The sequence below is a fragment of the Spinacia oleracea genome, chromosome 6, assembly GCF_020520425.1.
Source record: "Spinacia oleracea cultivar Varoflay chromosome 6, BTI_SOV_V1, whole genome shotgun sequence".
NCBI lineage: Eukaryota > Viridiplantae > Streptophyta > Magnoliopsida > Caryophyllales > Amaranthaceae > Spinacia > Spinacia oleracea.
In genome coordinates this window covers 137450154-137466862 of record NC_079492.1, presented here as the reverse complement: position 1 = coordinate 137466862, position 16709 = coordinate 137450154, and the positions used below count along the sequence as shown (strand labels likewise).

The window sequence follows — 16709 nt, the reverse complement described above, 5'->3', positions numbered from 1 at the left end:
AGTCCAATAAAATAAAAACAAAAAAAGAGAATATTTAATGACAAATTTGCCAAAAAGGACCTTTTATAACTCAAATTTTGCGAGAAAGGACCTTATATAATTTTTTTGTGAAATCACACCTTAATACATTTTTTTTGCGAGAAAGGACCTAAGAGAATTTTCCGGCATTGACTGAGTTTTTTCGGCCATTGACTTGCACGTGAGCAGCACGTGTGGCTTAAGTCGGCCAAAGACACTGATTTTCCCGAGTATTGAATTTTCAAACTTTATTTTATTTCGGTTTTGTTTTTCAACTTTAGGTTTTAAAGCTTAGAATTTTGGAGGAAAATTGGGTGTGGTTAGCAAAATAAAGCCACACGTGCTTCTCACGTGCAAGTCAATGGCCGGAAAAACTCTATCAATGCCAGAAACTTACTTTTGGTTGTCTTTCGCAAAAATAAATAAATTATATTAAGGTGTGATTTCACAAAAAAAAATTATATAAGATCATTTCTCGTAAAATTTGGATTATAAAATGTCTTTTTTAGCAAATTTGTCATATTTAATTTATGTTTCCACTCCGGCCACGGAGAAAACGTGAAATACCAAACATTTCTTAAAATAAAATTGAACAAAATTTATATAGGAAGAGGGGTCAAACAGCTCCCTCAACCATCTATTCCTTTAGCTTTACATTTACTCAACAACCTAAAACCCATTTTCTTCCATCATTCTGTTTTTTGATTTCTTTTGTAATTAATTTCAACTACTAAACATAAACCAAACTTAACACTATGCTACTTCTTCTTCTCTCTTAAATTCAAACTCTCCCTTCAACACGTTAATTTTTTTGTTTAATTAGCTCATTAATTAGCTAGGAGTGTATGTAATTAGCAAGTATGATGTTCGCAACGATGAAAACATATAGAGGGAAACTACCTCTTCCTATGGTTGCAGGAATTATTTGTGGTCTTGCATTTTGTGTTTTGTTGTACAATGAAAGAATCACCTTCCTTTCTGCTACTTCCCTCGCAAGGTTTAGCTCTTGCGCTAGGAGAGCCGCCCATGACGCCGCAACGGGTAAAACTACGTTCTTTTCACCTAGTCTTGTTTGGTCTGATTTTTCTAGTTTCTGTTCTGGTCTGGTCTCATTCTTTCAAGTCTTGTCTGGTCTGAATTTTTATGGTATGCCCTCGATGTTTTCCATGAGTGTTTTTTTCTTTTTCTGGTCTGATTTTTTCAAGCATGGTTTGAAATTTTCTTACTCTTTTGATTTTAAGAAAGATAAGTACTAAACGATAATAATTAATAAGGTGATTGAGAATAAAGCCTAAGAAGATTGGTTGTATGTAGCAAATTATTTTATCCACTTATGTACGGCATCAAGCAATGCCTTGGCCTAGTGGAAAAGATTTCACCTTCCAACCAAAAGGTTGGGGTTCGATCCCACTAAGGGAACTTTGAGAGTGGGTTCCCCTTATCATCCCCCCACTCTCAAAGTGTCTAGCCTGCTAACCCGGGCAGGTTGACCCGTGCGGGGTTCCGACCTGATAGGGCACTTCATCTTACCTTAAAAAAAAAAAAAAAACATATAGCCATATAGGGATCATGCGAGTATATTTGTTTTGTTTTATTTATTTAACATGTTTGTATGTTTTGAATTGTTGTGTATAGATGGTAGAAGGGAAAAAATAGATGGAATGAAAGAGGAACATAAATTGGAGTATGATGCGGATATTTGTGATATAAGCGAAGGGAAATGGGTGTATAATCGATCAGTAAAGCCTCTCTACTCGGACAGAATTTGCCCTTATTTAGACAGACAAGTTTCGTGTGTCATGAATGGACGTCCTGATTTTGATTATCGCCATTGGCAATGGCAGCCGGATGAATGTTCCTTGCCTAGGTACAGTACGGCTCTGTTATACTCCATCCGTATTTATTTAAGGGATACACTTATCTTTTCCGGCCGTATTTATTTAAGAGATACACTTGCTATTTTTTGTAACTTATCAACCCCACTATCTAATTAAATAATCTATTTACACCCCACACACACCCCCACCATCCATCCCCTAAAATGACATGGTCCCCACTTATTTTACTTATTAAAATATCTACCCAACTCCACTTGTTTTATTACTTTATTTAATTCAATTTTTTTTCTTAATACTCGTGTCCGACCAAGTGTATCTCTTAAATAAATACGGAGGGTGTATTCAATTTATTTTGTCTAAACTTAATAAAACTAACAATATGCATTTATTTTTATCAAAATAAGCCCCTGCTGCAAACTAAAAAACATTAAACTCATACTACTATTTCTGTTTATACCATTTCTTCAATATTTTGTGTTCCTTTCGAATTTGTTCTAATGGTTTAACTATTTGCAATTTCGTAAAACAATCTTTAAGACTTTAACCCTTAATATATGTGACTCAATATATTAACCCTAATCGCAAAGTAGATAGTTTCATCTCCTCTATCCTTAAATAATAGGTTGATCACTTTTGATTAGAAATTTTGTTATCAAAGAATTTAGCTAATACGTAGTATCACATAAGATTGCATGTATACTAAGTTATCTTTAGTTTGAGTTCTTAGTTAAGGATAATATATGAAACGGAATGAAAAAAAAATTGCATATTCTTCTAAAAGACCATAACATTTTACTAAATATCATACCACATGACATGTCAGTGTGTCACCAATCTTCTACACGTACATTTATCATACTTTTAGATGGTATTTGACAAAAAACAGTCAACCATTTCTGGGAAAATAAAATAAAGGATATATTGGATTCCACTCTTAAACATATAAGCGGTATAGGTAATATGTGTAGTGGCTCCTTAAACTTGTACGCTATATGTACATGAAGATCTAGTCACTCTCCTTATTTTTTGTATGTGGGACGAATCACGGGTGGGTTTATAACTTCCCAAAAAACCTTTTTACTTTAGCTTTGAAGGGAGGGGCCGAGGGGTGTATGTCAACTAGACCTGGTTATTGGACAGGGTAGTTCAATGGATATAGGGTTAGGGTCAAGTTAATAGGGCTTTTATTGGTCAGGGCTCTTATTGGACAGGGCCTTTATTAGACAGGGTCATTATAGGGTCAAACTTATACTACAATTATTTTAAAAATTAAAATAGTAATGATACAAAAAATTACGTGTATAGCTTCGTATTCACTTGTACTTGCACATGGCTCTTTTGTTTTTCATTTTTCATTGCTCGTTTATTGACCCGCCCACTAATGACCCGCTATTGACCCGCAACCCGCTTTTGACCCGTCCATTATCGACCCGTTAAAAATGACCCTTTTAATACCCGACCCTCTTTTGACCCGCCCCGACCCTGACCCGACCCGCCCGATAACCAGGTCTAATGTCAACTGATCGATCAAGAAGAAGTATAAGCTAAAGTTGTTGCAATTTGATGTTAACACTTTCAGATTTGATCCAAAAAGAGCATTGAGAAAGCTAAAAGGGAAGAGACTATTGTTTGTTGGAGATTCATTACAGAGAGGACAATGGCAATCTTTTGTTTGCCTAGTGGAGTCAATTATACCAAATGACCAAAAGTCAATGAAGCGTGGACGTGTTCGATCAGTCTTCAGAGCCAAGGTAACTTACATTATCCATTATGTATAGTTCACATAATAGGACAAATGGACAATAGGTAGCTAGTGAATGTATACGGCATACTACTACCAAGTAAGGTATAATCTAGTGGTAAAAGCTTTGTCTCATAACTTTAATTAAGGTCATGAGATCAAACTTCACTGCGAGATATTTGAAGGTGAAGATTCCCTTATCATTTGCCCTTGCGCCTCATTCACGCAATAAATTATTTAAACAATACTCCCTCCGTTCCTAAATACGTGTCCACTTTGGACATGTACACGGTAATTAATAAAATTGAATGGTGTGTAAAAGATAATGATTGGGAATGTTTTTTTTTGGGAAAGAAAAAGTAGATAATTGTTTATTGATAAAGTATAAATAAAAGTGGAAGTGGTGATTGAAAAGTGGGAAAAGTGTAGAATGTGTAAGAAAAGGTAATAATGATGTATAGAAAAGTGGGAAAAGTGTATGGAAAAGTGGGAAAAATGTATAGAAAAGTGGGAAAGGTGTATGTCCAAAAATGGAAAGTGTACACATAAAAGGGAACGCCATAAATGGGAACTGGACACGTATTTAGGAACTGAGGGAGTAACATAATTTTCACGAGATTTGAGCCGTGACATCTAACCTTGTCATGACACGATAGACTTAACCATTAATCTATATCAGATTATACTACATGTCATCCTTTCAATACAACAAAGAACGAAAATAAATGACAATATAGTAGTAATAGCTAGAAAAGAACATTTATTAGCATTCGATCATAAATTTCATTCAAAACAATATATTGTTACTCTCGGACCACCACTAGGACCCATATACAAGTTCTTAGTTATAAATAAGATCTTTAAAAATATTTGATGTATGATGTTCGATCAAGATAATGTTTTATGAATTTTAGTTACAAGATTTTCTTCCAACCCTTCCTAATGTTTTGTTTTGGTGTAAGGTGCTTGTACTTTAAACTTTACATTTTTGGTAATAAATTTTTATTTAATTTCTATAAAAATAAAAATAAAAAGTTTGATGTAACATCCTACCTATTTAGCTAGATTTCTTTAGTAAAATATGCGAATGCTTCATTGTTACATTTTCCGGTACTTAAAGTTATGCTTGAACTTTACTCTATGATCACATTTATGTTGCAATAAGTAGCTAATAAACGTTATTATAGACTATAGAGTCTCTTTTGTCAAAAAAGAAAATAAAAAAGTATTGTGGAGTCTCTGTAGGCTCAGCACAGTATTGTTGATTTGTTGTGTTGATAGGAGTACAATGCCACAATTGAGTTCTATTGGGCCCCTTTTCTGGTGGAATCAAATTCTGATTTACACATAATTGGAGATCCAAGGAAGAGGATATTGAAGGTGGATTCAATTGCCAAGCATGCCAAACATTGGTCAGATGTTGATTTTCTAGTCTTCAACACCTATGTTTGGTGGATGAGTGGCTTGAAGATTAATTCATTGTAAGTTTCTTTTCCCATCTTAAATGTCGGGATTTAGTTGTCACGTTACTAGTTCAAATTTTACTATCAGTGATAAAAGATTCAAAAAGGTTTGTTGTTTTATGACTAAGTAGGTGGGGCTCGTTTGCAAACGGTGAAGAAGGATACGAAGAGTTGGATGCACCGGTTGCTTATAGACTTGGTTTAAAGACATGGGCTAATTGGGTTGATTCAACTATTGATTCTAACAAAACAAGGGTGTTTTTCACAACAATGTCTCCTACTCACATGAGGTATTCTTTTCTCTTTCTCTCTTAAGTAAACATGGTGTACATTGTTTCACCAAATCGATTTCAAAATCAAATTCCGAAACCTGTTAACACCTAAAGGTGAGTTTATCACTCTGACTCAACTCTGAACTCCATGCTCCACCACATCAATTTTCCACTAACTTTTATCTATTTTTTTATAATTCAAACATGCACAAAATTCTCCCTACTTTTACAGTTTATCCCTAAATTCACCCCATACTCACCTAAATTCCTTTAAAAATGTGTAATAATATCCGATTTTGACAAATTCACTTGAATAGGCCCACAAATGAGTCTTGGGTGGAGTTTGTAATTATAAAAACTCACCTATAGACTACATTGAGTTTCTCCTCACTTTATTGCAAGAGTCCTGCATGAGACTCGTCCAAATATATATTCACCTCCATACTTGGATAAAATCATCCTAATTACTACTCTCTATAGCATGAAAATGGCTAAGTTTGACTACACAATAAACTTCTTAGCAAGTTTAACTAACGCCTTTTTTTTTTGGCAAGCAGACCCATAGAGTGGAACAATAAGGACGGTATCAAGTGCTTCAATGAAACAAGACCGGTGAAGAAGCGAGGGCATTGGGGATCCGGATCTGATAAACGAATAATGAAGGTGGTTGGCGATGTGTTAGGAAAGATGAAGGTGCATGTGACTGTACTAAACGTTACACAATTATCGGAATATAGAGTTGATGCACACACTAAAGTGTACACAGAGACAGGAGGTAAATTGTTGACTGATGAACAAAAGGCTGACCCTTTACACCATGCTGATTGCATACATTGGTGCTTGCCTGGTGTTCCTGATACATGGAATCAAATTTTCCTTGCTCACTTGTAAATTTGTGTAACCTACAAATATTAAATGGTTACATGAAATGTAACCCCCCCCCCCCATTATAAATACAAATTTGTATTTTTATTGATCTCTCGGTTTTATTATTTACTAATTTATTTAGGAGAGCATATATGACTAGTAAACCTCGCAAAATCGGTTCGAAATCCGACTTTGACCTAAAACGTAACAATGACCCCAACTCAACTCGAATTCTGAGTACAATGTCAACCTAATCAAACATGAATAACTGGCTTAACTCAATATGACTCGACACTCGAATTGACCATAATTGTGCCATAACTAATATTTGGTGATTAATAAGTTAATCATTAATCAATAAATAATAGTTCACTGGAAATTACAAAATTTATATTTAATTAAAAAAACGTATTCATAGTCCGGAGTTAATTGGTTATATATACTGATATACATCATTAGTGTTCTTAAAGGTCATTTCCATTTACAAAACATCTTTATAAACAACGAGTAGTCAATTAAAGAACCAGTTTATAAACAATCGATCAAACCAACCAACTGAAAAAATTCGATAACCAACAACCAATTATCAAATAAGAACTATATTTAGATATATCAAAAAGTTAGTAAAATAAAAGTATAAGGTACAGGCAGAGTCAAACTGATCATCGATAAAAACTCACGATCAAAATCAAAGTTTAAGAAACAAGAATATGAGAAGGATGGAACACTTAAAACTAAACTAGGGATCCGCTTGTTTCAACGTAAAACAATTTCAACGAAAACTTTGTTTTCCCCCTATAAAAGGATAAATACACATCCAGACCCGTTTAAGAATGGAAATATGGCAGTCCAATAGACCAATACGAACCCGTTTGTGCTCCCAAATTAACCCGTATATAAACAGAAAACCACTGCCCTTGGCCGTCATCTCATCCCAAACTTGCATAAATAGTACGAGTACTTTCTGGTGTGTTCCAGAACTTAGGGTTCTTGACTTTTCTACATCTTCTCAGGTGCGATCTCGTTCTCAATTCCTTCTCTCTCTTCTCCCAATCGAATCATCTTTATCAAACACCATCAATTCCTCCCTCTTTATCCCCTAAAATTAAATCGATTCATCCTAATTTTGTGGTATTCTAAAACCCTAATTTCTTTTTCCAATTGTCGTTTGCCTTTTCTGTAATTTGCAGCTGTAGCAATGGCGGGTGGTGGTTTTTTGGGAAGAGTGATATCATATGTCGCCAATCAACTTATTGTCGATGGTCTCGCTAATAGGTATTGGATCTCTCTCTCCCTCTTTCGTCTTTATGCGATTGTCTTAATCCGATGATTTTTGCATTTTTATGTTAGAACCTGATTCAATTTTATGGTGATATTTGTAGTTGTTGATAAAGTTATACTCTATCGGATGTTCGATCGCGAAATGTTTCTCGATAATTTCATGCTGTTTCCTTGAAATTTGGAGGTTATGTTTGTAATTTGCATGATTGGTGATTGATAAAGACGAATATTGAGGATTCGGTATTGATTTGGAGAAAGTTTTAGGTTGATCATCTGAATGTTTTAATTTTTGATTTCGCCTATTGCCTAAGTAAGAGGTATCTCAATCTTTCAGCAGTACTAATTGTGTTGCGGTCTTTGATTTTGAAAATGTTTTATGTCAGAGTTGTTTTGCTGGCATTTCTGTTGGGTTTTGGGTATGATTTTATCCTTTTCCTATTAGAATTTAAATAAGCTTCAACTGGTTGGCTCGATGGAATTTCCAGTTTCCTTACGGGCTTTCGTTGAAGCAAAAGATGTCTCTAGACTTTCATCTCTGCTGTTTTGCTGGTGCAATGTAGCTTGAATTGTTTCGAGTAAATTGTTCCTAAGAAGGAGTTATTTTGAGTGAACGAGCTAAGTCAGAAGTGGCTTGCTGTTATTATCTTGGATATGTTATTTTATCAATTTTTAGTAGAATCTGGCTAAGTTTCAACTGGTTGGCTCAATAGGATGTTTTTGGTTTCTTTATGGGCTAATCGTTGAAGCAAAAGATGTTTCAAGACTTTCTCTTTTGCTATCCCTGCAGTACAATTTGCCTGGTGTGTTGCAGCTTGAATTATTTTGAGCATATTGTACCTCTGAAAGAATTATTTTGAGCGAATGGGCTAAATTGAATGTCCTGTAACACGGCCTTTTAGTTTTGCGATAAATTAGAAGTGGTTTACTGATTTATTGTTTTGGGTATGCTGTTCATTCTTGTTAGAATCTATCTAAGCTTCAACTGGTTGGCTCGATAGAATTCTTCAGTTTCTATATGGGCTTTCGTTGAAGCAAAAGATTTCTCAAGACTTTCATCTTTGCTTATTCTGCAGTTGAATATAACTGGTAGGCTCAAGCTTGAATTGTTTCGAGTATATTGTTTCTCAAAAGAAATTGTTTGAATGAATTGCTGATTTTGCGAAGATAAATTTTGCTCTGTTTACACAGTAGTTCATCATGCTTCTCTAAACTAGTATCGTCTGTTGCAGTACAAAACATGCACATTTGCTTCTATTATACTGAAATTGTCTGTTACTGTTTTTCTCAATTTATCTTAGGGTAGGCAATTTTTCAACGCCGAGAAAGAGGATAGGTAGAGCATGTTAATCTTTCATTCATGCTGGTGGAACTTCTGTCCAAATATCTTTCGTTGCAACTTTTACTAAAGAGAACTTTGGGTTTTGTTTGCCAATGCCCACTGGCTCTTTCTTCTTTGAAAGTATCTTGCGCTACAAGCTATCCTTTTCTTCTCTTACTATACCTGTTTTGGGAGTTAGGCTCCCCTGAATCTGAAATTGATTAGTTTTCCCACTTTTGCTGAATGTTGAGATTTTATTGTTTTGGGACTTTGTGGTTGATTACCATTGCTTCTTTCTCTGGCCATCAGGATCTTTCATTTCCTGGATGACTCGTTCATTTGAAGCTAAAGTGAAAGAAGTAGTTCTTTTAGTATCTAGCAGCAAGACGGAATATGTCCTGTTGCAGCTCCCTAAAACTTCTTCTAAATTGCATTTTCAATTCGTGTTTCTTAGTATGGGCTACCTAGTGTCTTTTGATGGGTTGATCTACTTTTGTCTTCTACATTCTACATATGAGGTTTGTTTTAGGGGTTAGTCTAATCGTGTGAGTTGGTTTTTCCAGTCATGCTTTCCAAAGATTTGCTGTCAGGACCAACAACAAGATAAAGAATATTTCTAAACTTGGTAAAGTAACACTATCAAGAATTTTCATTTTGTTATTTCTTTTACTGCATGCTCAGAAATTGATACTATATTACTGTTTACAGCCGAAGAGAAGAAAATGGATATTGCCGAGCAACTGAAAGAAATCAAACAGGTTGGTGAATGACTTCATGGAGCAACTTTGTATGTTAGCACGTATTATGTTTCTGAACTCTACCAATTTTGTTTGCAGACAATGAAGCAATGAACTTGGTACTCTCACACTGGTGCCGAACTAACTTCACTCCACTCTGTCATATAGCTACACAGCTCGAAATGGGATTGCTGATCTGAACTGTAGTAGAGATTGTAGTATCGGACTTTTGTTCCGAAAATTTGATTGGGTCATCTTCAATGTAATTAGCTTCTTGTTGCATGATAAATAAACGAGTACCAAGTGAGTGGGGAGTGAAGTACTCCCGAATTTATTTATTTTTCTAATATAAAACTTGGTTTCTTATTTACAGCAATATATCGTGGTAGTGTATAATGTTGATTAAATAGAGGAAAGAATCAAAGATAATGAAAGCTGGTTAGGATGTTGGTACTTGGTAGTGTAGGGATGGAAAATAATCACCCTTATTGTTTGGCCTCATTGGCTGTGTTGTAATACCATTTACCAGTATGTTCAAACTATTGGTTTTTTTCTGGTCTTCTAGATGCAAATTGAACCATTAGTAAAAATTATTGAAATATCTATGTTTGGAATACGCTTGCATATTTTCTCTGCATTTCAAATTCACTAAATATCCCTATTTTAACTTATTTCACCAAGTATGCTAGGTTTTTGGTATTTGAAAAAGTAGCCATTGGTTGTTCTTTGTATATAAATACCTATGTTTTGCATTGTGAAAAAGAAAATACAATCATTTAATGGTAAACTTAATAATTTAACATCATAAAGCAATAGTCAAACTCGTATTCTTTTTCTTTATTCTTATTGCTGGCGGTATGTACATAAATATCGATCATCAATCACGAGTACAAGATTCAACAAAAAAAATTATTGTCATTAGTTGTCTTAAAAACAAAAAATAATAAATAACACGTATAATAAAAGAGAGGCGTGGGATGGTAGGTTGTTTGTTTGCCAGAGCCATGGCAAAGACACCTAGAGCATGTACTGATGTACATTGGGGCTCTTGGAGTGGCTCTTCAAGTAGCTCTCCAACAAGAACTATCTCTTGGCCAACATTGGGGCTTTTGAGTGGTTCTTGAGGGGCTCTTGAGTAGCAGAAGAGCTACTTCAAGGTAGCTCTTGCCCAAGAGCCCTTCAAGAGTTGATTTTTGTTGAAAAGTGGGGAGTAACTTTGAAAATTGGATAGTAACTTTGGTTAAAAAACACAATTAATTTTGGACCACCAAATGATAAAAATAATAATGGAGAGCTCATTTGAGGAACCAACCAATGTTGGGTGTTTTTAAGAATGAATTCTTGAGTGTGTCTTGTAGAGAGATAGTGGTAGAGAGAGAGGGGAGAGTCCTCCAAAAGCTATTTTGAAGAGACAACCAATGTACATGCTCTTAGAAATTATGGAATTTTATTTTGCATGGATGGTGAAATAGAGAATGAGGATATTGTTATGTGGTACACCTTAGGATTTCATCACATATCTTGTTAAGAGGACTTTCTGATCATGCCAACAGTGTCGCCAAGCTTTTCTTTGAAGCCTGTAAATTATTTTTGAGAGAAATTAATCCTCAGAATGCCTCCAAACTTTGAAAAGGACCTCCTTGTTTGCCAGACAGCTTCTTCGGCTTCTTGAAAGGGGTATGATTATGAGCTTGAGTATGTTATGCGTTGTATGACTTTGTAACATGTAAGGCTAATTCACAATCTCAAAATTCGTCATAGTGATGCCATGCAAAACAGGGGTGTTTATATGTAAAGAATAACCAATGGCTAGTGATACACATTTCTTTTTCACCATGCAAAACAGAGGTATTTATATGCAAAGAATAACCAACGGTTACTTTTTCAAACACAAAAACTAGCGGTTGAGCATCACAATGGTTACTTTAAAGATATGGGTATCCGGTGAAATAAGTTTCCGGTTAGGGGTACTTAGTGAAATAAGTTTAAAGATAAGGGTATTTGGTGAATTTGAAATTTGGGTTGACGGAGCACTAATGACACGTTATAAGGTAAGGGTATTTGGGGTATTACGTTTTGTTTTATGGATTTTATGCATCATTGTAAGTCGTTGGTGAATTACGCCAAAATCCAGGGAAATTTCATGAGAAAACCGAAATATAAATCTATATGCACCTTCTGTGTCAATTTACGTTTTCCAATTTGTCCATAAAACTTTTACAAAGTTGATCAAACGAAACAAGAGTAAAATTTGGTGGAGGGAGACTTATATTGGTTTGTATCTTTTAAGATTAAGTATTTGAGCGATTTCCGACAACATATAATACTTAAATAAGTCAAAATCCCAAAAATACGCCACATTTTCATTTAAGTTCCTATCTATCGTCTACGTCAGCATTAAAGTAAAATATTAGCGATAAATCGTCAATTAAATTGGCGATGTTATAAAGAAAATCATCAATTGAATTGGCGTTGTCTCCGGAAAAATCGCCAATTGAATTGTCGGCATTTGAATTGCGATTTTTCCACACAACATCTCTAATTCAATTGACGATTTTTACATACAACATCTCCAACTCAATTGGAGATTTTGCCTTACATCGCCAGTTGTAGTTAATGAGTAATAGGATTTTAGACTTTAGATAGAATTGTTATGTTTCTGTTAATTTAGTCAAATGATAGTTTGTAGCTAATTCAAAATAAACCTTCAAATGGGTAATGAATGAACGAACTCTTATTTCTTACCAATCGTTGGCCCATGTTTTATTGCTAATGTTTTATGGTAGGCATTTATAGATATTGAGCTGCCACTCTCTCTAAAGTTTCAGAATAATTCAAGTCTCGAAATACATATACATGCATTCTCGTTGTTGGCCCCGTTTACGCTTGTTATGTGCGCACAAGCGTCACATCAACCCTCGTCGCTCACCTTTGTCGCCAATAGACACGAGTGTACGCTCTAAATAAAACATTTGCTCGTGCCCTACGAGCCTTGATATACTCATTCCGCATAAGGCTTGTGCTCTTGTCTACAACAGGCAAGAACATGCCGCATGGTTCCAACGTCAAAACATTAGGTTTGTGACACTCAGGTACACTTATAATGAGGTGTATTTTTTTATTTTTTTTTTTTTTTTTTTTTTTTTTTTGCTGAAAAAACATGTTGGGTACAATTAAGTTTTAGTTTAGGCGTAAGATGGATAAAGTAATTAAAATTGGATATCTATTATCTTGAGCTATGACATTTATTTTAGGCTTCTTTTGTGCGCGCCTAGGCTAATTTTATTTCAATAACTAACATATATTGTATGTTTTTTTTTTTTTTTTGAGAGAAATATATATTGTATACTTTTTTATCCTAAACAAGCTAAATCTAGCCTCACTATGTTTGATTATTCTCAAGATATATCTCTTGTCTATCAGGTGGAGTTGTTGACATAGCTAATAATTGTTAGTGTTATATTATGCTGGCCTTTGAATTGTATATTATGTGGCTTCATGAAGTTCTAATAACAATAAATTATTTTCTTTGGAATGTTCTTGAACCTGTCAGGGATCTCTAACATGTTTTTCAAGCATAATACTCCTTAATTTCTTTAGATTGGTTTGTTAACTCAATTATGTTACTCCGTAGTCTGTAATTCTTTCCTTATTTTTTTTTTTTTTTTTTTTTTTTACTTTTTAAAATTTCTTATTCTATTTCGTGATTAGTTTTTTTTTTTAATTATTATTATTCATACGTGGAAACAAGATTTCAGAGAAAAAGCAACAAATAAACCCAAAAAAAAAATAAAAAAACTACGGAGGAATTATGGTAAGGCCACATATCTAATTTCCTCATTTAAAATGCTAATTAAATCAGAAGGGAGAGTATCTAAAACAATGAGGCAACTCTTTGGAGTTACATCAAGATTGATTAGTCAATCTACAACTCGATTTCGTTCACAACATACGTGTAACACCTTCACCTTCCATTCCAACTTGTTGATCATCTGGTTCACTGGTTGCAATAATTGATGATATGTGCACATTCTCCTATACCAGCCTCATTATTTTGTAGACCTTGAACACACACAAGGTTGTCAAGCTGTACTAGAAGTTTCTTAATTTGCAATTAAATCGATAGTCAACTCTAAGCCTTTTGATAATGCCTTAACTCAGTCTTGAATGCAGAGCATGCCAAAGTTTGCTGCAACCATGACTACCCTATCACTCTATGGTCCCTTATCAAAACACCACCACTTGCTGTCCCTGGACCCTGGTGAACCTTTAGCCGCGTCATTGGAGTTTATAGCATACCGTGATTAGTGGTGCTACTCATTATATTTGAACTTCCAAATTTATAATAACAACTCATAAGTAAGCAGGTCTAGTTGAGTAACCTAAAGTTAAATAATTCAAATAAGGTTCTTGATTTTATAATTTTCTCAAAATCCTAAAATTTGGTTGAGTTGAATAGATTTAATATCAAATCCGATAAATATTGGAAAATACGGAAAGATTTTTTTTTTTTTTTGAAAAGATAAGAATAATACATTAGGAGTCCCTCCGCACGAGGGTTACTCATAAGTAATTACTGTCTAAAATGGAAAGTAATCGGGGACTATTACAAACTTCAATACACATTGTGTTGCTAATTAAGTGACCAACATTTGCGATTCAGTCTGCTGCTCGGTTAGCTTCGCGGTAGATGTGCTTTATTTCCCAATTGTCGAAAAAAGTGAGAGTATCCTTGATATCTTTGATGATGTTATGAAGTTTCCACGGGATGCTCCAAATTCCTTTGACTAAGTTAATAACCATTAGATTGTCACCTTCAATACTTAGATTCTTGATGTTGAGGCGTTTTGCTTCTTGAAGTCCTCTGTGAAGAGCACACACTTCTGCCATGAACACTTGTGTAATTCCTAGATTGTGCGTGTGGGCGGTGATAGAAGAGCCGTTGTTGTCGCGAATGATAAAGCCAGCCGCTGATGATAAAACTCAAGATCCGTCAAAGTTGAGCTTGAACGTACCCAGTGGAGGTGGGTACCATCGAACTAGAATTTGTGGAGTGTGGTTAATTGGTGTGTGTGAGTGTGAAGTGAAAGGGGTATCCTTAAGTTGATGCAAGTCGATATCAGTTCGAAGTTGCCATTCTTTATGGGCTATACTAGCCTTAAGGAAAACTTTAAAAGGATTAAAGTTACCATTGTTAAAAATGCAGTCATTTCTCTCTTTCCATAGAGCCCAAATGGTAAACATGAATTTGCATAGGGTGTTTTGGTAGTTTTTTAAAAGTCATGGTGAGGGTTAGAAAAATCTAACCATGTTTTAGTATGCTCAAGGGTCCAAACCTGTTTTGCAGTTGGACATTGAATGAAAAGGTGATTAATAGTTTCAATATAAGTGGTCACATAACGGACATACATCGAAAGGCAAAATGTTCCTTTTGAAAAGGATGTCCCGAGTAGGGATACTTTTGTGGCAAATTTTCCAGAGAAATATCTGGATTTTTGGTGGGATGTCTATCTTCCAAATCCAACGGTATTCCCATTGAGATTGATTACCTGAGATATCGTGGGCTAGCTAAGTTGCTGATTTAACAGAGAAATCACCTGAAGTCGTGGGTCCCCATATGGGGGTGTCGTCTATATCCAAAAGTGGTATTGGTATCCCTTGGATTTTTTGTACCACATGTTGTGGAATGACATTAAGGAGTTTGGGGATGTCCCATTCCTTTGATTGAATAATGAAATCGGAGGCCAAGAGGTTTGTGTTTTCGCTAATGAAGCTTCTGTTGAGAAAAGTCAACAAATTAGTTTGTAAAGCCCAATTGTCTAGCCAAAAAATGATTGATTTTCCATTACCAATTTTCCATCTAATACCCTTTCTAAAAAGCTCTCTTTGTTTTAAAATATCGTGCCAAATTTGCGAGTCAGATTGTTTTGGCTTGCATTCAAAAAGGAAGTGTTGTTGAGATATTTCTTCCTAATTATAGAGACCCATAGATTATTGTTGTTGTGAAGAATTTTCCATCCTAGTTTTGCTAGGAAAGCCCTGTTTAGTGGTCTAGTACGACGCAGACCCAATCCTCCCAAGGTCTTTGGTTTGCAGATTGTTGACCAAGAGATGAGTGGGGTTGCGTTCGTTTGGGCAGTTTGTTTCCAAAAGAAATTTCTGTGAATCGAATCCATTTGTTGACAATTTTTTTGCGGTAATAAAAAGGAGGAACACACATACGCTGGTAGTGCTTCCAAATTACTTTGGACAAGGACAGCTCTTCCCACTTTTGAGAGATAATTTGCATGCCATGAATTAATTCTACTTTCATTTTTCTGCATGATATTCGCGAAATCGATTTTAGTGGGTTTATAGGATGAAAAATATGCTCCTAGATATCTCCCAAGTGACATAGATTTTGTCATAGAGAAGATATTAGCCAAATTGTCACCTCTCTGAGTAGGGGCTTGTTTCGAAGAGGCTATTGCTGATTTGTGGAAGTTAACTAGTTGGCCTGAAAGATTGCAGAATTCGTTTATCGTATTCTTTAAAACATGACAAGCAGAGGTTGTTGCTTTACAGAATAGGAGACTATCATCTGCGAAAAGGAGGCAAGGAATTTTAGGGGATCTAGGAGCAATACTGATCCCGACTCCATTTTTCGGGTTGGAGGTTTTCATATTAAGCATAAATATAAAAACTTCCATGCAAAGATTGAACAAATAGGGGGAGAGAGGATCGCCCTGTCTAATCCCCCTGGAAGGAGAGAAATGATCCGTGGTGGCACCATTTATTTTTAGAGAATAAGACACCGTGGTGACACAGACTTTCACCCATTGAATCCATTGGGTAGGGAATCCAAACGCCTCCAAGGTAGCCCAGATGTCCATATGTGAGTTATGACTAATACATGAAAAATAGTTGAGTACGGAGTAACTTATAAGATTGGCGGACTACTCTACCTATCACCGGTTGATTTTATGATAAAAGTTCATCATACTTGTATGTGGTCAAACTCTCTCCTTCAACATTAAGTTCAACTTAACCTTGTAAAATTTATCGTGATGTTCTTGAACTTTGATCCCACAAACTCGTAATCAATGAACTACGAGTAGTATGTTTCTTATTTTTTTTTTTGGAATATCGTGAATTTGTTTCCCTCGGACATTTTTACCAAAAACAGGGAAAATAA

The 16709-nt window shown here is 35.1% G+C and overlaps 2 protein-coding genes across 2 annotated transcripts; both read left to right on the top strand.

The window, feature by feature from the left end:
• The first annotated feature begins 647 nt into the window (after positions 1-647).
• Positions 648-6310, top strand: LOC110794897 (protein trichome birefringence-like 3). The gene is made up of 6 exons (XM_021999866.2): positions 648-1059; positions 1654-1885; positions 3436-3607; positions 4879-5078; positions 5192-5350; positions 5890-6310. The coding sequence occupies exons 1-6, from the start codon at positions 879-881 to the stop codon at positions 6221-6223; spliced, it is 1278 nt and encodes a 425-aa protein (XP_021855558.1). The 5' UTR covers positions 648-878; the 3' UTR covers positions 6224-6310.
• A 746-nt stretch (positions 6311-7056) lies between these two features.
• On the top strand, positions 7057-9913 carry LOC110794878 (uncharacterized). The gene is made up of 5 exons (XM_021999849.2): positions 7057-7212; positions 7390-7474; positions 9362-9423; positions 9507-9556; positions 9635-9913. The coding sequence occupies exons 2-5, from the start codon at positions 7398-7400 to the stop codon at positions 9647-9649; spliced, it is 204 nt and encodes a 67-aa protein (XP_021855541.1). The 5' UTR covers positions 7057-7212; positions 7390-7397; the 3' UTR covers positions 9650-9913.
• The last annotated feature ends 6796 nt before the right edge of the window (positions 9914-16709 follow it).